This window comes from Anser cygnoides, chromosome 1 (genome assembly GCF_040182565.1).
Source record: "Anser cygnoides isolate HZ-2024a breed goose chromosome 1, Taihu_goose_T2T_genome, whole genome shotgun sequence".
In the NCBI taxonomy this organism is placed as follows: domain Eukaryota; kingdom Metazoa; phylum Chordata; class Aves; order Anseriformes; family Anatidae; genus Anser; species Anser cygnoides.
Window position 1 is genome coordinate 2,213,934 of NC_089873.1, and position 24,424 is coordinate 2,238,357.

The 24,424-nt window shown below is 46.0% G+C and overlaps 1 protein-coding gene and 1 long non-coding RNA gene across 6 annotated transcripts in view; one reads left to right on the forward strand and one right to left on the reverse strand.

The window, feature by feature from the left end:
• The window catches only part of EXOC4 (exocyst complex component 4), a 381,730-nt gene that overhangs the window by 65,745 nt on the left and 291,561 nt on the right, over positions 1 to 24,424 (reverse strand). For all 5 annotated transcript variants that reach the window (XM_048062635.2, XM_048062633.2, XM_048062634.2 and 2 more), the window contains one exon: positions 2,257 to 2,393. In XM_048062635.2, coding sequence (XP_047918592.1) covers positions 2,257 to 2,393 — 137 coding nt within the window. The remainder of the gene's footprint in view (positions 1 to 2,256; positions 2,394 to 24,424) is intronic.
• Positions 13,060 to 18,376, forward strand: LOC136791307 (uncharacterized). The gene is made up of 3 exons (XR_010832998.1): positions 13,060 to 13,128; positions 14,222 to 14,428; positions 18,242 to 18,376. It is a non-coding gene; the product is annotated as an uncharacterized lncRNA (long non-coding RNA).

The window sequence follows — 24,424 nt, forward strand, 5'->3', positions numbered from 1 at the left end:
TTGAAGAAGCAGCTAGATGTGGGATGGACAGACTTAGGATGACACTGCTAACACAGCCGGAGGTTTTGTGGCTGTCTCCCATTTTTGCTTTCATTTTAATCCCTGATTTCCCACTCCCCACCATACACTAGTCAGAAAGCATAGCTCAGATTTGCAAACAGCTTGTGTTAAACTTCTTATACACACGTGATTTGCTGAAGACATCTCACCTAGCTCAGACGAAATACGCTTCCGAAATTTGTCATCGATGAAAGCAAAACCTACAGTTCCTACTTACATAAATGCCCAATCCATTCACATCCAGCCCCGCTAGTTTTTGTGTTCGCTAGAAAATCAGAGCCAAGTGCAAATCAAACAAGAAAAATCTCAGCTCTGCACGCCTTAGCGCTGACGTCCTGACGGAGCTATCTGTGCTGTGAAGGACTCCGAGTGCAAGCGCCCTGCTTCGAGGAACCTGTATCTGAATATATTTAATCCACGCTTGTTCCTATTCCCCTTCAGGAAGCATGCACATGGGGAAGGAACAAATGCCACGTGCAAATCTTGCATAAACCATCTCTCTGGCTTCCCAAATTCTCACTCCCGTGACATCTCAAGAGCAGACACGCACTCCTTGCTCCAACAGCTTCGCCTGATCGTATCAGTATTCAGCTCTAAGGAGCGTATCCTGATTTTAGGCAGCTATAACCGGTCATTCCTCCGCTAACTTTATTTATCAGCGTGAGGACACTCGAGATTTATCCATCCAAAGGAAAGCCGCGGTCCGTGCCGAGCCGTACCGACGCGAGGTCCCTGCAGAGGGCATGCTGACCCCGCGCATCGAGCCGCTCGCCCAGGAGAGCGGGGTGGCTGCTGTACTCCTCCGAATCATTTGAAATGTATATGGATTTCTATTTCAGTCAGTCATTTGCTAGCAGCAAAACTAGAACATTTCCTGTTTTTCCTCCTGCTGTAATCAGGATATTGCCAAATTAGGGCTGTCCTAATTACGCCTCAGCAGGTGCCAAAGCCAGGAATGGTATCAGGAAAGGAAGGAAGGAAGGACCTGTAAATTCAAGCCAGAGAAATTACACCCATTGTCTGGCTGCAGTCAGTGAAGTTTCACACAAAACACGAGCCTTTTGGACAATGGCACACACGCAGCTACCGATTTACACGAGCGCTCGGACGCTGTTTAGCCCACATATGTGCTCACTGCTATTGTTGGTGTTATTAATAATAATAATGAGCCCGTACGCAGCCGCTCGCCAGATGAAGCTCCTTCTGAATGAAATCAGGCAATAGGAAATAATTTCTTAATGCTTTTGGTCAGAAAACACAAGGGGCTTTTTCAGCTTCCCCTGCTATCGCCAGCCTCAATTAGCTATTAAAGGAGATTATGTATAGCGGCTATTATAGCCCACATTGCTACGGCATCTTTAGTGTCTTTCAATGCAAGCATTTATCCCCGCGGTGCGGGGCACATCGCTGGCCCCCCTCTCCAGGGAGGGCCATTTTACAGATGGGCAGCTGAGATGTACAGAGAATAAGTTATTTAGCAATGGTTACCAAGGAAATCTACGATAAAGCAAGTGCCCAAAGGACTCAAAGCCCTCGCCCAGAGGCTGAGGTTAGCTTCCACACCATGGTGTGGGAAGCAGTCAGAGAGCCATCCCCCCAAAATGCTGATGAACAGCCCAGGACAGAGCATTTGATGGCCCCTCGAAAGAGTAAGTTTACAGGAAGGTTTGGGAAAGTGCCACAAAATTCGGTGCGTGTGTATTTAAATGGTGTGCTGTGGTTATGAATTCCAACACTGTCATGAGATCTGAACACCTCAACCTCAATGTAATTAATTAAAATATAATTGTGAATTTCCTGGGAGCAAAGGATGGAATGGACGAAATGAAAGGACCTGACTTGCTCTACAAGCAAGCAGTAGCTATATGCAAGTGGTTATGTTAAATGTGATGCCTTATGCTCCCCATCTCCAACCTGAGGCCACCTTTTGACCGATGAAGAGAAAAGTCGTGTGGTTTCTATGCACTCTCCCACTCTCATCCACGTTTAAAAAGCCTAAACCATAGCGTGGTGTGCAAAAAGTCCCCGGGAAACCAAGACTCTTCCTATGGCAGTGATCACTATTTCAGATTTTTCCCCCCACCTATAAAATACTATTCCTGAGTGTCTCAGCAGAGATGGTTTCCAGAAGCAACTCCTTCCTACTCATGTCAAGCAGCAAAAGCACAAGGGCAGTATCTCCAATCCTGCCCATACCTGTAGGCAAGGGTGCAGGTGTCCTTGTACTCCTGGAGCTTCACGCACACCATGTTGAGGAACTGATCCGAATAGGCGCTCAGGTCATGCATCAGGTTCATCAGGTCTTGGACAGTCTTCTCCACGATCACCGTGCTCTGGAAAAGAAAGGCAAGTACGAGCATGAATAGAGGTTAAGCAGATATCTTAATTTCAGCCGTCTTGTGTTTTGCTAATTAGTGTCACAGATGCAACTGTACAGCTGACTCTCCCCGACGCCAAGCAGATGCTGGAACAGCCCGTGTCACCAAGTGATGTAAAACAGAACGGAAGAGGAAAAAGCAGAAACCAGGGGAGAGAGATGGCTTAAGGCTTTGAATATTGGGTCTGGAAGAGTTTGGCTTTTTGAGCCAGTGGCTCAGGACCAGAGGAGTTCTCTGGGTCTTTTGTTCATTAGATGAAACCTCAAAATTCAGACGTGTGATTTTTAGAGGAACCAGGTACCTGCAGCTTTGCTGGGCTCTGCTTGGACTTGCCAACACTGAGCCTTTCAGCCTGACCAGTAATTCTGGACTCCCAGATCGCAGACCATCCTAACGACTAGGGATTACACCCACTGCTCACATTTGCACGAACTGCACGTGCTGGGGACAAGCTTGCTGCCGAGGCCGAGGGTTAAGTAGCACCTTGCAATCCTTTTGTTATGACAAGCGGCGTTATTACAATCACGGGAACAACAGGGCAAAGCTGCAAACCGAAAATGCTGCTCCCCAGCCTACAGATGAGCCAGTTCTGACAGCCCGCAGGACAAGGAGGTACTGTGCATCTGATAACATCCTGGGTTTATAGCACCCCATATTTATTTGGGGACTTCTGAGGCACCCCAAGGTGACTTGCTGGCTGTATTTGATTTTGTTTCTCTGAACAATTGAGAAGGAAGGTTATCAAAGTCCCAGGCTGATGACAATTGTATTAATATTAGGCTCAGCAGAATGGAGGGCTGTTCCTGAGCTACGCACAAAGGCAAAGAAGGAGACTGAAGCATTTGGGAGCAGTGCTTCATTTGAGAAACTCTGGACTCCAGTTATACCGGGGGTACTCCAGTGACTTCCAGAGAGCTGCATCAAGGCTGATTTTAGCTTTTTCTCTCTGTTAATCAGGCTGTGAAGAGGAGTTAGTGACTCAGTTGTTTGCAGAGCAAAATCTCATCAAAACCAAAATCATAGTCCCTGCAATATCCCCACAAGCCCAACTTCCTTCTCTGTATTGATTTCCAGATTAAAGTGCGGCAGCATCGCCCTGATCCATAATCCTGCTCCTCCAGAGTTACCCGTGAGTGACAGGAATTGATTCTGCTCCGTTACCTGTCCCTGATTTGGTAAAAAAAACATCTGCAAACCTCATCCTCAGTCAGAGCACAGATTATTCCTTAGCATGCGAGCAGCAGGGGTGGGTTAAATGAAGGCTTAGTCACCGACCGTGCCATGCCTGAGATGTCCTTGGCTCACCACTGCACTTGGAGAAGGAAACTCCTCTTTGGTCACCGTCATATTGCATTAACTTGCTCCTAAGCAAACTATTGACCTTTCATATCAGAACTAGCAACAATTTGGGATTGTTTTGTTCAAGCAAAAAAACGTCTTTTGGCACGGCCACCTCTCAGATGTCTGTGTTTATGCTGCTTCTCCTGGTACTACAAGTAGCTGTGTTTTAATAAAAATTCAATCCTGTCTTGGACTTGATGCCCACAGGTAAGGCCAACCAACCCTGAAGGATTTGCAACCTGCTGTCATCACGAGCAAATGAACCGGACAAGAACCCAGTTCAAGAGAGACTTGGACGTACTGGAAGGAGTCCACCAAGATGCTGAGGGACCTGGAGCACCTCTGCCATGAGAAAGGGCTGCGAGAGCCAGGGCTGCTCATCGTGGAGAAGAGGCTCCGGGGGATCTTATCAATGTCCATAAATACTTGAAGGGAGGTCCATAGGGCAGACGGATCCAGAGGTGCCTCCATCCCCACTGGTTGGCCGCCAGCGTGCCAGGACACCGAGCTGAGCCCAGCGAGACAAAAAAAACCTTTAAAAACTTTACCCAAATCTCACTAAAATGAGACATTGATCTGGCTCCTTTCCCTTGAGAGTAAACCCTAAACCATGTACGTTGGGCTGGGAAGTGAGGAGTGAAAATTACCTGGTAATTTGGGGAAATTAGATCAATCAGATCCACTAGCCTTGAGGTAGGGCATAATTACACCTTCAGTGCAAGGGGGTTCTGTAAAAGGGCCTCACTTTGCACCAAAATGGCTTAAAATGTGCTCCCATGGCCAGTGTTTGTCTCTCAGCAGAGGACAAGGTGGCTCTCCAACGTGCTTACAAAACCCACAAGAAATGTCTGATTGCACACATGGGAAATACAGAATTTGCCTTGCAGCTTCGGTCCAAATCCAACAATCTTCTGGGGCTGATCCTGACCCTTTATGGTGGGGTAGTTACGTAGGGAAGTTACATAGGGAAGAAGAAAACCCCAAAGTTCCTAACTCGTGTAGCAACCTGGAAACCAAAAACAACGATTTGCCTCTTTGTGTGGATAATCATTTCATTTTCCACTGGTATTTTACTGGTGGGAGAGGGGTGGGCTTTTCAGAGACCCGTGCCATTACCTGACCTCTCTTAGTTTGCAAGGGGAAGGATCTATCCTTCTTTGTGTCCTCCCATTGCAGTGAACTTTGTGCCTTGGACACGCAGCCACATGAAGAGGAATCAAAGATGCTCTCAGCCTGCCCCACTTCTATTTCATATCATAACTCAATATTCCAGAAAACAACAACTTAAAAAACCCAAAGACCGTACGTTAAAAGAGAGGCTACTGCTGATTTCTACAGAGTTTCTCCCACTTACTTTCTCCTCTCTACAACAACACTAAAATCAGAGCTAAGCTCCTGTCAATATCTTGATTTTAGAATAAGGTCTTTTGATTTAATGAGAATACTAAGCTACTTGCATGACTTTAAAAAAAAAAAAAAGACAATTACCATATGAAAGAAGGCTGTACTAGATACGTAAAGGCTATTTTTTCTCTAACATTTTAACCTTTTCCAAAGCAATCCTGACACATCTGCATGTGTCCCTGGGGATGCTCTGTATTAGGATGCATTAGGCCATGTTAATACAGCTGGACTCGTTAGCTGGGCCGGCGCAGGATCTTCTAAAACTCGGCGCGAGGAAATGAAAGGCAGCGCATGTATTATCAGAGAGTTACAATCCAGTTGCCGCTAACCCATCTGGATTCATTAACAGCAAATGGATATGATCAAAGCATAATTTTATGGCAAGACACTTCAATGAACCCTTTTAAAAAAACCCACACTAACAAGGCAACGCATCCGCCGAACAATATTCATCTCCTCGCACCTGAAAACACCGCGTGGTGCTGAATCCTAACATCACGCCGAGGCTATGATTCATTACTCCTACAGCACATCGGGGTGAAGGTTTCAAAGGGGTCTTCTTACAGCTACTAAAAATAAAAAGAAATTCCTTCTGACGACCTCCTGTCCATTAGCTACTGTCAATGTAATATGATAAAACAGCATAGCACCGGTCGTTATTAACACCGTGGGTTTTATCTTTAATGTATTTTGCAAACATTTATCACTGCTCCTCGATACAGCCCTTATTCTCAGTTGTGCCGAAGCTTCAGATAACGCAAAGGAGCTCCAGGGCACGTATAATTTACACTCTGACCGTACTGCTTTCCCCAGCCCCAAATGATGGAGAAAAATAAGCAGCCCCAGAGGCATTATCCCTGCGTTTGACAGATGGGGCAGAAAAAAAACACAGAAAAACCCAGAAACAACAGGTCATGGGATTTCCTTTTCTGTCCTCACAGCCCCCTTCTCTTGAAAATCACATTTACCTTGGCTTCATTCCGCAAAACCGGGTTCCTCACTGCTGAAACTCTTCCTCACCTTTGACTTGTGCAACCCCACCTAAGTTTTAAAAATGACCAAATTCCTCTACAGAAAGAGGGCACCCGATGGCACGACACAGCTGGGGTCTCCAAGGGTCCCTGTGGTGGCTGCAAAGGCGCACGGCACAACAGAACAGGGATTAGCGAGTCCCCAACATGCAGAAAAAGTTCAAAGCAACAAGCCAAGCCTACACAAAAATTAAATTTTCAACCTATCGTTTTGTTTTCTCTGACTTCTTGGCAAGGAGCGCAAGATTAGAGGAACAATCTCCACCCCGAGTATTTTTTTTTTCTGCAGAAATTGCAGCTTCTCGCCCGCACGTTCACTTGCAAACTCTTCAACTTCTTGGGGGAAGAAAGGTGAAGATGGGAATCTCCCCGGGCAGGGACATCTTCAGCATGTGATGGGCTCTTGAAAACGCAGCAGATGGAGGAAGAGACTTTGGCACTGTAAAGGTTGTTGGTGATGAGTATATTATTGCCCATCACTTAAATCTCCTTGAGATGTCTTGGCAGAGGAAGGCACCAGATGAGTGCAGGATGTGGCTGCCTGAACGGAAAAAATAAATAGAGCCTAATCTAATTTTTAAGCTGGAGTATAGCTGACACCCCACAATTTAAAAAGTGCTGTACGGAGCACAGCTGTAATTAAAGGCAGAACAGCAGAGACAAAAGCTTTGCAAACCTCTTCAACCTCAATGCTGACCCTCAGCTCTGGGTTTGGGACTGCTTCCAAAGCATGCTGGTGGCTAAATCTCACACTGATGCCTTGACACGCGATGTTTATTTGTGTATTTTCTTGCCTTTTTTTTTTTTTTTAATTAAAGCTTCTCAGCTGCCCCCAAAATAATTCATTTCATTTTTCCAAAGCGTTATTCATCCTTCTTTGCTGGTACTGAGAAGGTGTGCTCAGCAGGGGGCTCCAATGACCCGTGCTGGGGCACTATCCATCAGGGAAGAGCTGCAAATATATAAATCAACACATCAGGGGAAGAAGCCTGTGCTTGTCCCAGCATCATCCATACGGATCTGTTCTGCTCGAAGCAACCTCACCTGTCTTGGGTGCTGTAAACTGTGCAATCAGCCATGAGGGTGACAAACTTGCCTGCGGGTCACGGAGGCTCCGGCTTTTCCTGTGGCCCCAGGAGGTGGGGAGCAGAGCAGGGGCTGCACTCAGAAGCTGGGTGGTTGGGATTGAGGTCTCCTTGGGGTGAGAAGGAGACACGGTGGGGTGTTTCCTCTCCTGCCTGGAAGGCTGGCGTTGCTTCCTTGTCGGCCCCGTGGGTGTTTGGCTGGTTGTTTGCTCAGCGGTGAGAACATGAAATGACCTCTTGGAGGCTGCTGGACATTTTGGGATGGAGGTGATGGAGCCGCTGGGCAGTGGTGAAAGCTGGGTCCGTGTCTGGACAGCAGCGAAGCGCGGTGCTCTGCCGGCATCTCGCCGTGGGGCTCCAGCACCTCGCAAAGCCGTGACAGCCCAGGTGCCAGGGGGATGCTCTGGCTCAGGAGCCTTGGTGCCATCACTGTCCCGCGGTGTGTGCCGGAGAAAGCCACACGCAGGGCAATTCCTCCTCTTTAACCACGGACATGAAGAAACAGCATCCGGCAAGGACGTATTTCAGCTCCTTTTCTCATAATTTCCCTCTTCCTCGTTTCCCAAGGCAAGCACTGGCAGAAGAGCAGGCTCAGGCTCCCACCAGTCCCACCTGGGATTTCTTGATTTCTTCTGCTGACCTTCCGCTCGATGGCTGCATCTGATCTGCTTTTAGGCCGCAATGGGGCCGGAGGCTGCCCTGCAAGTCCCTTGGCACCACAACGCCCGCGGTGGGCACAGGGAACCTGCCGGGCTCCAGGCCGTGCCCACTGCCTCCAGTCCTGGCACTGGGCGCCACTGCCAAGAGCCGGGCTCCGTCCTCTCTGCTCCTCCCCGCAGGGATTTCTGGACATTGCTAAGATCCCCCCGAGCCTCCCCTCTAGGCCGAGCAGCCCCAGCTCCCATAGCAGAAGGACCCCAGGCATCCCTCCGCTGGGCTCCTTCCAGTACGTCCCTGTCTCTTTTATACTGGGAGGCCCAGTATCACACCAGCATAATGCCATCAGGTGCAATAAAGCGTCTCCAGCACATAACGGAGGTCGTGGAGCGAGAGCTAAGCTCGATGGGCTCTTACATTTTGGCTTGGTATACAGGATTCTGCATCAAGATGCACACTTCTCCAAATACCTGAAATCCAGGGTCTAGGATCTAGGCTTAATTTTATGACATCTATTAGCATCATTATTTTATTTTATTTTATTTTATTTTATTTTATTTTATTTTATTTATTTTATTTTCATTTTCCTTTATTTTATTTTATTTTATTTTATTTTATTTTATTTTATTTTATTTTATTTTATTTTATTTTTATTTTATTTTTAATTTATTTTTAATTTAATTTTATTTCATTATTTCATTTCATTTTGTTATTTCATTTCATTTCATTTCATTTCATTTTATTTATTTTGATGTTATTGTGCCGTGCCCCCACCCGCGGGGCCGCCTCCCGCGGGCTGTGACCCGTGATGCTCGGCAGCATCGGGCTGCCAGATGCAATTTGGTTCCCCTGCCGTCAATTAATAACGCTTTGTCACCCTGCGGGCGGGCGAAAGGGAGCTCTGTGGCAATCTCCCAGCACAGACTTCTTTGCACTGGTGTGGACAAGGAGGGGAGGGAGCCCCAGGAACCGGGCGAGATGCGGAAATACCTTGAGGGGCTCTTGGGAGCTGGGAAACACCAAGTGTCAGCACACCGAATGGCGACGGGAGATGGAGATAAAACCACAAACGCATTCATTCCCTTTGCCCAAATTCTGGCAGTTTAACAAATATCCCGCAAGGACAACGCCACGACTGGTGATCACCCCGCCAGGGGATGCTACGTGTTGGTGGGGCAGACTTGGAGATGGAAATCATTGCAAACCGAAATGCAGGAGCTGGGGACCCAGTTTCCCCCGAGTACTGCCGTAAGATGCCTGCTTAAACCTACCCAACATCTGAAAAATAACCAAGACAATCTGGAAATTGTCTTGGTTATTTGGAAATCTGGGACAATCTGGCCGGGGAAACCGCCCCAGCTCTGCTCCCGCTGCCTGCCACCAACCCGCACCCCTACGTCCGTGGAGCTACCCTCACTAAAACAGGAAAAAAAAGCAACACCAAACCCTGAACCAACCTACTTTTTATTTTTTTTTTAGCTAAAAGAGGGAAGATGATAGTCTAAATTGCCCGTTTTACTGATTAGTGGTTATTTCACACTGAGTGATAAGGGGGCTTTGCAATTTGTTTTCTTCTGCGGTACACGCAGGGTTTACAAAGGGCTGGGGTTTTTAGTATGTATCAATTCAAATACATGTTTAAATGCAAAACTCTTTTTACGGTCTCCAAATCTGATAGCCTGCTTTTCTCATCCAGCATTTTTTTTTTTTTTTCAGCAAAATTCATTATTCCAGTATCAGTTCTGCAGAATCCTGCCCGTTACTATGGTTATACCACATCCTTCTACAACTTTGCTTCCCAAATGCTCCTAACTCGGAGGGATATTTTTTTCCACTACATCTCTGCCTCTTTCTCTGCAGGTGATATTTTTCATTTTACGGGCTTTATTCGGAGAAGTCCTGAGTGCCTCCATAGCAGAGATGCTAACAGGAGCCCATAATACTCCGTGTTTCTCTCTTAGCATTAGAAGTGATGCTGCAGCAGCCACGTGAGTGCACAAACAAGGTCTTAGGTATCTCTTATTTACCTGGAAATGTGTGATGCAGAAAACATTTGCTCCAGTGAACTAGAATATTGATGAAGAGCAAAATGTACATTTTTTTAAAGCAGAGAACATGTACCGTAAAATCTGCTTATTACTGTGTTACCTTTGCCCATGCAGAAGAATTGTTTTCTTCCTCTAACCACTATATTCATTATTTAGGATTTCACAGAGCACGGGATTTAAACACACGGGTCCCTGTTCTACACCAAGTTAACGCGAGCTGCAGCCAGCCCTGCTGAAGCCCGGTAAATACCCAATGAATCACAGCTATTTAAAGCACCAAAGGAGGAGTTTGCCAGGAGTATTTTCAAACTATGCTCTGCAACAATTTAAAAAAAAAAAAAAAGGTACATAATAATCATAGGTTCTGTAACTTGAACAAAAGCCCCCAGTCTTTTCTTTTTCACGTGTCATTTCTGTAGTACGTGAGGCCGAAGCTGGAGAAAGCTGAGGAGGAGCCACTGGGACTGCAGGAGTTTCCGGACGAGATTTTTTCTAATGCTCTTTGTCCAAATTTGAGGCAGACTTCTGCTCCAGATCGCACTTCAGAGCAAGGAGAAGCTGTGTTTGTAAGATTTCCCCAATTCTGTATTAAACCAAGTCCCTTCTTACAGCAACACAGCTCAGGATCAGCCGCCATCGGCTTTTTCGCATCCTGTAGGGCGAAGACTTCCCATCCGGGCTGCAGTTCAGCTCTTCCCAATCCCTAGTGACTGTTGCACGCTGACATTCACATAGGAGACGACAGCTCATTTCTCCCACCAGAAAACAATTTTGCTGCGACCGAGACAGAAAGATGTGACCAGGTAACTCCCTAGGAAAAGTTTTTTGTCACTTCTGTTGAGACCTTTGCACAAAAAGAGGAGAAACCCCCTTTTTTCACCTCCCACATGCCTACGACGTTAGGATATTTTTCAAGCTCCTTATTTATTTTATTTAAGTCTTTTAAGCCAGCACAAAAAGCCATAACAAGATCCAGCAGATAGCAGCTGAAGTGCGCTCCACGCTTTTTAACAGCGCAGGTAATTAACCACTCGAACAGCTTGCAATTGCCTGTGCTGGATTCTCCACCTCTGCAAGGCTCTAAATCAAGCACAGGTGCTTCTCTACAAGGTGAGCTACTTCCAAAGAGGAGCTATGGACTCGATGCAGAACTTACGGGGTGAACTTCTAGGGCTGACTATGCTGGAGATCAGATGCGTTTATTCTGATTTTGAGCTCAAATAAATCCCATAGGAAAAGACGCCCATGGCGTGCTTACAAATAAACATTCCCCACTATTAAAATCTCCGAAATTCCCCATGAAACAGAAAGTCGCGGCACGTCAACTCTTAGCCAACGCCCAGGGGGTGGGCAGCGTGGCCATGAAGATGGAGCAGCTCCATCAGAAGCCACCAAGCTCCCCCCGCCAGGGCGGCTGTCAACCTCTGCGACAAATCACAGCGATGGGACCGCAAGCGTCTGCTTGAGGAGACGTCTTGCAACAGTCCTCAGACATACAGGCGTCCCCAGCACCGAGCAGCCTGATGGCTCAGCGCCGTCACAGGCAGGAAATACAGAAGTTAACGCTCCGAACAGGGTTTTCTTCCATTTAGTCCCATTGCACACCTGTGCATGCAGCGCAGAGACAAGCAGAGAAGGAAAAATGAGGTTGCACATGGGAGTTTTGTGACAGTAAAATCTTCCAGCCTGTAGATTACCCTCCCATCAGAGCCCCTGGCACTTGAGATGTTGAAATCTGCACCGAATGATGCAGCAGCGACTGCATAATAAGGAACACTGCTGCCTTGGCAGGGAGATGGACTGGATAACTTAATAGGTCTTTTGTATCTCTCACTTCTCTGATCCTGCTGAGTTCTGTAGCTATTATTAAAGACATTTTTTAAGGTATTTTAATTTACTTCTCTAAATGGATTTCCATTCATTCACTCCCACCAAGTGAATGTTGTCAGGGACATTAGTGGCTTGATAAAATAGCTGTAGCTTCATGCTGGTTTTAATGTGTTACACACACAAGAAAAGTCATTAGCTCTTACCCTTTAATATACCCTCTTTACTGCTGCATAACTGTTTATCACTCAAAAGTGCCAGGCACAGACCATGCTCTTCCTTTATTAATCAATACACATTTGTGCAAGGCTGCAGTGAAAAGGAATAACATTCAGCTATTTCGAGCAGAGATTGTACGGCAGGAGCTCAAAAGCCGGTCCCTGACATTTTCAGCCCCCCTGAATATTCCCAGAAGTGGCTCTCAGGATTTTACAGAACTCTCCCAATTACAGGTAATCTCATGGCAAGGTGGCGATTTATTTCCCATGCACTGAGTGGCAGGTTTCCTTCTCCTTTGTGATAGCCGCTCTAGAACATCATTAGCAGCCGGCAACACGATACAAATTGAACACGGACCAGGAAATTAATGATGCTCAGAAGCAGGACATCAATTTTGGAAGCGGAGTGAACCTCATTTTTAAATAAATGTTTTCATACGGTTAGTCCAGTTTGGAGAAAAAGAGCCATCTGTATTATTTTTATGAATACTCTATGTGCTCTGAGGTCTCTTTCTTTCGATCTTGGAGCCCGAAGATTAGAAGTGCTCTTATCTGCGAAAACTTTCTGGCTGGAGAGGAGGGGTGTGTGTATGAAGGAGAAGATGTCCCTGCACAGTGACCATAGCAAGGGCAGCTGATGCAGAAACAGAAATCAGGAAGAAAAGAAGGGGAATGGCATAGCAGGGCTGAGCCCCAAAAAGAAGATGCTGTGCCCCCGGATTTATGCTGCGCACGTGGACACTGATGCGAAAACTCACCTGTACAGAGCACAACTATAATTCAAATTCAGTGAGAACCAATGAAAATGCAAAGTGTGGGGGATGGCTAGAAATGAAACGGCCAAAAAAATACACGTACCAGCTTTATCAGCTGAGCTCTAAGTGCTAGCCCAGGGGGAGCTTCTGGGACCAGACTGAGGCCATTTCACTGACCTTACAAGACCATCTGTCAGACTTCAGAGCAAGTGTCAAAAAGCCTCACTTGTGGGGCTAAATGACATCACAGGGTGACAAGACCGATGTCACCAGCGGGTTTCTAGAAGGTAACACCCAATATAGGGTGGATCCCGAAAGACACAGGTGAGTCAAACCTCACCTCAGAGCACTGCATGTCATGTTTCTGTCTACAGTCACTTACTCTTCATTATCCAGCTACAACTAATTAGATTAGGAACGTTGTATTTCTGAACATGTTCCCACTTTTTTTCTGATATATTCCTATGGGGAACCTGGGAGAAAGCAGAAGCCCTACAGGAGGGTGCGGCTAGCTACCTACAATGGATTAAATTCCTAGAGAGACATCCAGAAGTATATTAAAATTGACAGTTAAAATTATTGCATTGTTTTCTGCGGTTTGACTTTGTAAGGCAGCACAGATGAAAAAGTAGCTCAGCCACAGGGATTGTACATGCTTCCTTTTTGCAAGGCAGTTGTAAAAAGCAGAAGACCAACCCAGCTCGTTTAAGCATTCTGAACTTGTAAAAAAAAAACATCTTTTTTTTCCCCTAAACAATGGTTTGGCATTAATATGTAGATGACTGTCTTATGAACGACGGAATTAGAGATTAAAGAGGAGAAATCTCAAATATTCCAAAACACTCCCAAAGGCGACCTGCCAGCAGTGAGCTTGAGATTGATTTCTGCAATGTGGTGGCTCTTTTTTTTGCTAAAAGCCCTGCTCCATGTGTTTCAGTGAGAACTTGTCCCCACGTGTACCGTAGCCCCGTGCATGCAGGGCTGGGCATTGCCTACGACAGCCAGCATTGAGGGACCACGTCAACTGCCACCGGCTCCTGGCGAGCTGCCCCCAAGTCGGAGCTCTTGGATTCTGCAGGGCTAAGGTCAAGCTTCATTTAAAAGGGGAAAAAAAAAAAAAACTTTCTAAGGGGCATTTACACCCCAGTGCAATCAAACAGAGTGCTGCAGATGACTGGAGGATGACAATTTGGTTTCACAGAAAATTTGGATGTTTCTAATTTCGGTTCCCCCACAGAGAATGGGCGAAATCGTGACCTTTTTCACTTTTCCACTAGAACTCAGCAGTGCTGAAACATTTATAGACAAAACTGATCTCTGCCTTTCTCGGTGGTTAGGAAACCAAGAGGAAGGAGTAAAACGTTTCTCCTATACCAGTCAATCAGCAGGAGTCAAACTTCAACGTCTTGGTGTGCAGGTCAAGGCTCTAACCACCAGGCTCTCCAGAACAGCAGAGATGTTGGACTCGATTTCCTTTCCTTCGAAATGATTTCAACCAAATACATTGCTCGTAAAGAGAAATCACGATACAAGTCTGCAAGAAAACATCTTCTAAACACCTCCAGACACAACCTCAGCAGGGCTGACGTCTTCTCAGAACAGCTTCTCCTGCTCCTCATTCCAGGTATGAATTACTAAGTAAAAAGCAGAGCTACAAATAAAGTAGTTGCAGTGTATTTGGGCTAAAAATACACACACACAAACATACATACACACACACAAAAGAATCAAAATGTCCTTAGTTTTGTGAAACTGCAGTTTTATAAAACCTCAGCTTTCTTGCACGGCTTCCTAAGCTGGAAACTACAAAAGGATCAGTTGTCTCCTCTCCTGCAAGAGGAAGCAGGCACATTAATAGCTCTAAATGTTCATTTATTTCCTTTGTTTAAGTTTCTGTATTTAGTCCTGGGGTTCGGTTTGACCATTTCAGGGTGACACAGGGTGCCCTGGCATAGCACCTCAGTCCAGCACAGGCCCAAGGGGGAAGCTGCAGCTTTAAACCCTCTGCCCAAAAAGCCCGGAGAGGAGAAAACTCCTGCGGTGCACTTGACGGCATCACTTGTGATTTATTCAATAAATTAAGCCTTGTGTTCTACACATCAAAGACTAAGGAGATCACAGTTCTGTCCCTGGACGTCTCCAAAGGATTATTTGGAAATTTCTCATTAATGGAGATTGTGAGCAGCTCCAAGTACCCAACAGTTTGCATTGATGCTGCCTTCATCAGAAGCGACCACTTAAAAACCTGGGAGATTCTGCTCGGACAAACTCTTCTGCTCGGGAGATGGAAGAAAAGACAACACCAGACTTCGAGTTGTGCACAGAGAGGCAGCAATTGCAATGAGACTTGGGTGCAGGATTTAACCACTACTGGAACAGTTTTCTCCTGCATGAACACAGCTACTTGCCTTGGCTTTTCTCAGACCCCGCGTGGGAGCACTTCTAAAGCGGGATGTTTCCAAGCATTGGTGTAAGGATGGAAACCCAGACAGCCAAATACACCTACCATTTTTTTCCGGAAAACTGCAAGGAATTTGGGAAATGCCATCACTTTGCCGAGCACTTCCCTTTTCTGATTGTCCACCTTCAGTGGGAATGCTGCACCGGGTTAAGACAGCACAAAGAAATGGGATCGCTCGGACGTTTGCAGGGAATCTCACAAGGACGGGCCAGAGCTACCACCACGACAGCAAATTTCACCGTCCTGTTTGCGTGGAGAGCAATGGAAAAGGAAAACCTTTGGTAGAGCTCCGCTCAACACCTTCCAACAGAAAACAAGGTCTGGCTGGGGGCCAAGCTCTGCAGCAAGTTTGGTGTTAGGTATAGGTTGTTTGCCAGGCGCTGTAAAGTCAAATGTGATGGGGTGAGAAACGCTCCCATAGCTAAATCCCAAATTACACATGTCAGGGGAACTCTTATTTCACCCACCTTTGTCTTCTTCACCCTTCCACAGCCACAAAACCCAGGGTGATAAGACCTCAGCTATACTGTGAGGGTATTCTATCACGCTCTGCCCAGAGACCTGTAATTAATACAAAAACCCACTCAACTCAAAGAAACAAACAAACAAAGTGTTCAGTTGTAGTTCACGGTTTTCCACTCTATGTGACGAATATTTCTACTCCCTGCAAGGAACAAAATGAATTAAATGAACTACCCAGCAGTTTGGTAACCCTCTGCTCATAACTCAGGATTTCCATCACAGCAAAGAAACGCCGAGCGCGGCGCAACCGCAACACCCCGCTTCCAAAATGCAGCAAGAGGGCAGTGAAAAAGTTGTCGCCTTTCCCCCCAAAATCCCATTCTCGGAGGGAAAAAAAAAAAAAAAAAGGTCCAATTGGGAAAGGAAAGACCCAGTGGGTCAGCTCATTATGAGAGATGTCTAATAACAGCCGAGATGCCATTGTTCAATTCCCAGCCGTCGTGGGCAGAGCCGTAATGAGCAGTCCTGCTCAGCAAATGGTCTGGATGATACTATAGATCTTCCCTTCCCATCTCCAACTTGTGCATCATTTCCTGACGGCCCCATCTCCCCTCCGAGCAGATGGCTCCCTACAGTACGTCTTTAAGAGACCTCCCAGGCAGTTATGGATGGCAGAGAATGAGCGTTTTGTTTCATCGCTTGCTCATACGTTATTTTCCCCGTGCTAATGACAGTCAAGTTATTGTCCTGTGAATAAATCCATTTAGGCCTCGCGATGTTGGCTGCAAGTGCGAAGGCGAGGGAGCAGAGGAAGCCAAACTTGGCACCAGCAGAGCGCAGATACAGTCATCCACAAAACATTCATCTATTAACCAAACAGCGGCATTTCCAAACCCAGCGGGGTCACAGCGGAGCCCTGCTGGGAAACAGAAATTAGCTCCGAACGGAGATAATTTGTCTCTCCAATGTTGTCATATTTGCAAAGATCTCTCTGGCAGTGCCGTGCTGCTGCGAGGAGAGATATCCCTGACGAGCGAAGCGGAGGAGACGCGAGCTTTATCGGGAAGCCAGGTGGCACTTGAGATCGCTCGTGCTGTCTTTTGCCTCCGGGAGAGGCGTCTGGATCGCAGGGAGAGCGGAGGGGAAATTTGTCTGCGGCATCAAGACCTTGCTGCAATTCATGGCAGAATATCTGCCTCGCTTCCACGTCGAATGGGGGGAAATTGAAGCACCTTAGATAGCGCTCGTTTCTTTTTTTTTGTTCCGTTCCTACGTAGGAGAAACATTTTTCTTGTGAAAGCCATGGCATGGCCTGATGGGGAACATGGCATCGGGTGCTGGAGCACGGGAAGGGTTTTGGAAGTGAGATGGGAGAGGAGGAGGCTGGTGGAAAATCATGGGACTCAGGGGATAAGAGCTGTGAGTTTGTACGGGGCAGGAGGCACTCAGATACGTGGGGAGTGCCACCAGGCAAAAACAGGAGAATTTGCGGAGGGAGAAGAGTCTTTTTGTTATCAACTGCTTAAAAGGGAAGATGCATTACTGCAACACGGAGTTATTCTGCGTTTACACGTCCTCCATCCGAGAAGCACAAAGCAGGCTGATGAAAGTGGTTTTATAATGTCTCCAAATGGAATTCCCTTAACTTGATTTTACAGGTGAGAAAATAGAGGCCCAGAAATGTTAAATGGTCTGCAGAACCCCTTGGAGGCAGTGAGAAAGGAGTAATTATGATCGCAGAGCCTGTGCTCAGAAGAAAATACAACATCCTCCATTCCTTTCTTGACAGCATACTCAGTGGATCCCACCAGGCATCAGCAGCTCCTTCCCAACACGTGGAGGCCCTGGAAGGCTGATGTGGTGAGGCAGTGTCACCAAAATCCGAGGGCTTCCCACTGAAATGAACAGCACAGCAAAGTCCCCTGAGAAATGTATATTTTTGGCCACGCTATTCACAAGCTTTCTGCTCTCCCTAGAACCATTGCCTGCTGCTGCAGAGTACCACGCCTGAAAAAGGGAGGAAATTTTCATGAAATGTCCAGCCATGAGCACGCTCAGGCCAAGCTCTGGTTTTCAAGGAAGCAACCCCGCACCTACGTTGGCAAATTCTGGAACTTCCACGTTAAGAAAAGCCAAGAACTGGAGGATTAGCCTTGGATGGCACCAGGGATGAAACCTTCTTCTGTTGCAAGACTTGTGCTCCTACAAATCTCCAGCGTAGCCTTCCTGGGCTGCAAAGATAACTCTCCTCTTTGCCTTTCTCAGCAAAGGGTACCGATGCTGGGCCACACAGCCTTACTGTCCTCGATCAGAGGGTGTCACAGCTAGCCTAAATGTCCTTTCTCACTCTTTTTTGTTTCCAAGCTGTGAGCAGGGCAAGCAAAGTGCTGGCTCAGTGCAGACAGCCAAGCCTACAAAGTGCTGCTCAGCCACACCTGGGAGCAAAGGCAGAAGGGGAACGTGCACAGCACGTCCCTCACCTGATGTCAGATCAATCTCTTCCTTTTCCTGTAGGTCACCACACTCACCGACACACCTGAGGAACTCAAAGGTGGGAAGATGGGCCCTGAGGAACAGAGGTAGCTGAGGTCAAGAGCTCACAGCAGTCTAGAGCAGTTCAGCCATCAGTAAAATAAAGCACTCCTTACCACAGAATCTGAAAGTCCTCCCGGTTTCTTCTTTCTAAGACCAGGGTTTTTGACAAAGAAGCTGGAAGTGGCTTGGAACAAGCCTGAGCCCTTTGAAAAACACCTTAACTTTCCGCTAAATAAATCTAGGCTTACAAAGGAATCTCTGAAAAAGGTTTTGTTGTTTCGCTCCTTAAGAAAAAATTACTAAAATTAAGATCCAGATTAAGAGGTGAAGTTTTGGATCAAGACCTGGCCAAGAGACAGCAATGGTGAGGAAAAATAGCCCAACTGCCATTGAGAACGGCCCGTGTGCAGTTGAAGAAGATTGTCTCAAGCCTCTGCACCAATTCTTGTGCTGTTTGACACCATTACTGGTGAGCTGCCGAGAGGCTGAGCCCTGAGCAGTCCCTCTGCAGATGACTCCAGGTTACCTACACCGCTTGCAGACCCAAGGGAAAAGCTCAAAGCTCAGGTGGACCGAATTCAGTAGCCTTTTGGGCTACAAATCAGAGGAATGGCAAAGCATTAAAGCAACACTACGTTGAAGACAGACTTACTATGGTTATGAGAAGTGGTTGTACGATGCTGTGCAGCTGATGGCAGGCACGGGACTTCCTGACCCACGAGGTCCCTCCCAGAGGTGCGCTTCTAAAATGTAGCCATCAGACCTACTGCCCAACTTGCTGGACACTAATTACCGGCAATTCAAAACTGAAACAAGCAGATAGTTTTCATCTGATGTGTAATGAGAGCTTAGGATTCACTTCCACGAGAGCACACGATTAGATTTGGGGACAGGAGGTATCAGCGAGGCCCACGTGTCGGCAGCTTCACAACGGGGCTGAGCGTTTACACATCTATCACGGCAATCCAGAGCTGTCAGACTTAATGTGATTTGGAAAGGATATTGCATGCAGCAGTTAGGGATCAAGCTGAACTATCACAGGCCGTGATGAAGCCTAATGAATAGCAGACATTCTCAGATTCTCCCCAGTCTTTATTTTTTTCCCTAGTAGAATCGACAGCACTTCTTGCTGACCATTCTGAGATGGCAAGGAAGATTGGGTAAATCTCCTTATCATTGCTCTTATGTTCCCCAGATTGCTACTTCTGGAAAAGAGTGAAAGCTTAGACAACATCACGAGGGGTACCAAGTCCCCAGATCTTTACAGCACCGTGTTTGCCGCACAAACTCACCTGCTGTCCAAGCAATGCAGACAGAAGCCAAAAATCACCTCTTAAAAGTTCAGAGGCTGAAGAAGAGCGAGCAGGACACTGATTTGACCACCCCCAAGATGCGATATACAACAGCCCCGGTCTTCTGAGGAGCTGTGTTGTGCTCCCAGCAATGCCACAGGGGAGCACGGACCTTCTCAACATCTTCAGGAGCTCTGAGAGTGGAGGTTGTGGACTAAAAGCAGATGGCTGAGCAATCTCCTCCACTCCACCAAGCAGCACCATCTAGGGGCACCTCACCTACCTGTGAATCTGCCCCAAAACCTTCACAGAGTTCAGGTAAACTGAGATCTAGCTATGTATGCTTGGGAATATCATGTGAAAACCAGAAATTTTTAGCAAATGTTTCACAAGCGGCTCTGCTGTCCTCACCTTTCTGGCACCAGCCATCAAAGGGGCAGATGGCCGGGGCAGGAGCTCGCTCAGCCATATAGTTTTAATTTACTACACATGTTTACTAGGGCTCTCAGAAGGTTCTGGCCCAACCTACACTGTCATAACCAACACTGAATTTTAAAATTCATGACAAGTAATGTAAGAGACTATAAAGTGCTTTTTTTTTTTTTTTTTTTTTTTTCTGGATGAAGCCAGAATGGTGGAAAATGTGAGAAGCTCTGCTGCAGGTGCGATTATATTGGGCAGAAATCACTGTTGTGGGAAACACCCCTGGGTCAACTATGCTTTTTAAAAGAAGAAGAAAAAAATGCAAAAATATCAACGTAATAGACTTAGGGCTTGCCAGATTTTTTTTTAACCCTCTTCATTACCCCATTCCAGCAGGAGACACAAGGCCAGGCAGGCTGCACTGGTCAGGCTCCCAGCCAGCTGCTCTGCAATGCCTCACCTGCTCCGAGATGCCACAACGTGTTTCTGCATCCCCCAAAGTCCTCCCAAAAACACATCCTCCAGCTCTGGAGACTCCTTCCCTGGGGGTGTTCAAGGAAAGGTTGGACGTGGTGCCTGGGGACATGGTTTAGTGGGTGACATTGGTGGTAGGGGGGTGGTTGGACCAGATGATCTTGGAGGGCTCTTCCAACCTTAATGATTGTAGGATCCTATGACACTGCGTCCCCCTTGGAGCCCAGAGGTTGTCCTACCTCCAGCGAGACCCCCTGGCTGTTCCTCTGATGTGTTATTTGAACTGTGCAGCACAAGAACATTCTCTCTTGACAGATGCAAACAGAACCCACGGCTTTTTTTTTTCAAGTTTGTTTCTAATAAAATCAGAAGAACCGAAAACAAAACATTACCTCATTACCTCATCTCGCACAAACCCAGCGTTAACGGTTCCATAAAATGTTTTCCAACAGCTGCGCAGAAATTTCATCTACATGTTAATAAATACATTAAATAATAATCACTCAGAATGACACGAGTCTGCAAACCCCGCTCTGCAATTCTGTGGTTACCCAAAATGTAGCCACATTAACTACAATGCATTCAATCTTCTTTTTCTGACATGTTTGACTTAAACGTGAAGGATGTATAGGAGACATAGAAATCTCATTATCCCTGCGTTAAATGAATATGGACGCAAGCTCTCACAAAAATAATACTTACAGGCATGCTTTGGGCAAACATTTGCTTGGCATGTACAGATCTTCAATTATTTGAGTCTTAAGCTGTCTCAGCAGACATCAATTCAGTCTTGAAGCTCTGCATCTTCCCTAGCTCTCCCTTTCCAGGGTCCAGCATCAAGCCCCAACCACCACCAGTAGGTTCTGCTGATGGATTTTTGAATTTGTTATTTAATGACCCCCAAAGTAGACATCTGTTACAGAATTAGAAAGTTTACTTTTGCTTAAAATCTCTTTTTTTTGGGGGGGGAACCTTCAACATGCAAGTTTTTGAGCCATCCCTGGGATGTCCTTACCATAGGGAAGACTCAAATGGACAACCATGACCTGGGCTGCAATACACCCCTTGCACAAATATACAATCCCTTCCACTCTCTTCCCTAACCCAAAACCCCAATCTTTAAACCTTCCCTGTGGCTATCACCAAAGCACATGTACTAGCCCATTTCTTGATGCTGGCAATAAACAGAGCTGCTCGCGAATGCTGGGAACAGGACAAACCCTGATATTTGTCTTCACAGACCTCCTTTGCTAAGGAAAATCCCAGAACAAACTCTGAATAAAGAAAGCGAGGGTTTCGCCCTGTGTTGTGACCCCGCATATCTCGCACGGAACCAATTTATAAAAGTCAACCAAGAAAAATGGTGCTAATCCATTTACAGCAAAGGACACAAAAGGTCTCAAAAGGGTCAGAGGAAAGCATGCTTTTATTGACCAATTTCCACCAGCCCTACCTAAATATTCCCACCATCCATGTAATAATTTGGTGTGCCAACGATATCTACATTAGAAAACAGAAAATGTATCTGAGCATTTTTCTGCAATGAACCAGAAACCTAAACATATTTTAAAATGTTCATGCATTTTGTTCCTACAGCAGCTCTCCAAAATGGGTTCAAAAAGCTATTACAGTATTCAAGTTTCTCTGCTCTTTCTATTTTCATTTTCCTTTCATAAGAGCGTAGTACACAAAAATAAACCAGGAAGAAAGCTGGAGGCTTCACGCGATCATAAATTGATAGAAAAGCTAAGAGAGAGCATATATGGACAGTTATCTGATCGAAGAGAATGGATCACAAATGGGAAAAATACTTTAAACTGTGACATGTCTGCTACTTTCACCGTAATAAAGGTGCTTAAAATGGACTACTCCTAAACGTAAATGCTTTACTATGCAATTAAATGAAAAATAATTTGGGGGCATGAACTAATGCTCATAATAAATGATCTTTGTGTTTAATTATTGCAAGGGTATGGCTCCAGCAAACAGTCGTGGATTGAATTGTTGCCTGACGTGGTCAGCAAGGTGGGAGAAGACGTTGGACAGCTAATGGCACATTATGGAGCAGATGTTCCCACTGAAAGCCAACCAGCAGAAGGCTGTCAGCTCCCAAATACCGTCCCTCTCCAATCCTACCCGTCTCAGGAAATGTCCCTGTACTCCTCCCTCCTGCCTCTTCAGCGGTGGGTGGGAATATCCAGAAGCAAAGAGGTAAGGATAGTTCCGCAAAGCTCTGCCACTATTTTTTTTTTCCACATTAGACTTCCTCTACAAAACCAGCTCCACGGGGCCATCAGAATATGAACAAAAAGAAAATCATCTCCTTTTTCCCAGCAACTCAAAGTCAGCATCTCGCCTCAGATGAGAAAAAAAAAGAACAAAAAAACCCAAACCCAAACAACCTCTCTCCCCCAAATAAACAAAAAAATAACAGACAAGTGGATTCTGACCCAAGCCTGTATGACAAACAGAGCTGTCAAGCTGCTCTGTAAATACCTGCTCCTTGCCTCTGCTGATATGAACTTTTCGACTGGCTGTTTCCGGAGTTTCCTTCCGTTTCTCCAGAGTTCAGCATAAAAAGAGAGGTTATCTCGCAGCGTGGACCCAGAGCTGAGTTTTAGTAGCCTCTTAAAAGAGATGAACACACAAAATAAATCAACGATTTCTGGACTTTTATGATTTTCTATGCATGGAAAAGGCCCCACCGGCCAACCAAGCCATCCTCATCTTAAAATCATAGAAGGGTTTGGGTTAGAAGGGACCTCAGAGCCCATCTAATTCCACCCCCTTGCCATAGGCAGGGACACCTCTAAGGGCAAAGCAGAAGAACAAGTGCATAGGGAATAAATGCAGAAGGAAAACCCCAAAGTCTGCCAAGGAGCGTGTTTTTCACCACCACAGTAAGCTCATGGGGAGATGCTCCCCTGTCATTATTTCATTACATCAATTTCAACACTTGCTCATCTAGTGGAAGAAAAACATTTAAAATAATTTTCCTCATCAGAGGGAAAACAACCTCTCTCCTTACATAAATATGGATTGGTGCAAAATGACACGGGGTGGAAACGCACTTTAAAAGAAAAAAGCCAAGCTGATACCCACACAGAAATGCCATAAGAGGGAGTTTGGGGTTTTATATGTTATAAAATATATAGATATGTGTACGTATGTGTATAGGCACCAAGCCCGCCAGAGTTCAAGAAGTATATGGACAATGCTCTCCGACGTGGTTTAATTGTAGTGGTCCTGTGTGGAGCCAGGAGGTGGACTCAATGACCCTTGGGGGTCCTTTCCAACTTAGGATATTCTACGATTCTATGATTCCATGCGTATTTCAAACCATTTTTGAGGGCTGTGTGCTGCTGCAGGTCTGGCATCATCGTGTGAGCCATGCCCAAAGCTTTTCCCTTCTGATTTAAGTATAAAGGAGTAAGAGCACTAACTTAGAGAGCTGCAGATTATCAAGGAATTTGTGCTTTCTTGGCTCCATTAGGGCAATTTCGTTCTTTTTTTCTTTTTAATGCTGATGAAAACATGTCAGGCTGGGACCAACATTCAAAAAAACAGAATTGAAGGCGCTGATAAATGCCTTCCTCTCTTTAAGGCTGGATTGTTTAATGCTTGAGAGCTCTTATACCCATTATATCAAAAATTGAGTTTATTTGTGAAGCTCACATCTTTCCAGACACCCAAATGGATCTGCTTGAGCATATCAGCTCCCATGTTAAACCTTTGCATTAGCTCACTGTCAAATCAACATTTTGATTTGAAAAGTGTTTCACTCCTGTTCCAAACTTCAGCTGGCTCTTCCTTGTATCTCCAGTGCTACGCCTGCGGTGAATTATTAATGTAAAAAATTAGCAGGAGGACTTATTCCCCCTCACTTGATACCTGACTTGATGGAAAGCAGCGTTTCTGGCTGCTCCTCAGCCCAGCTGTGAAATGCAACGCTGAACGCAATTAAGAGATGCTC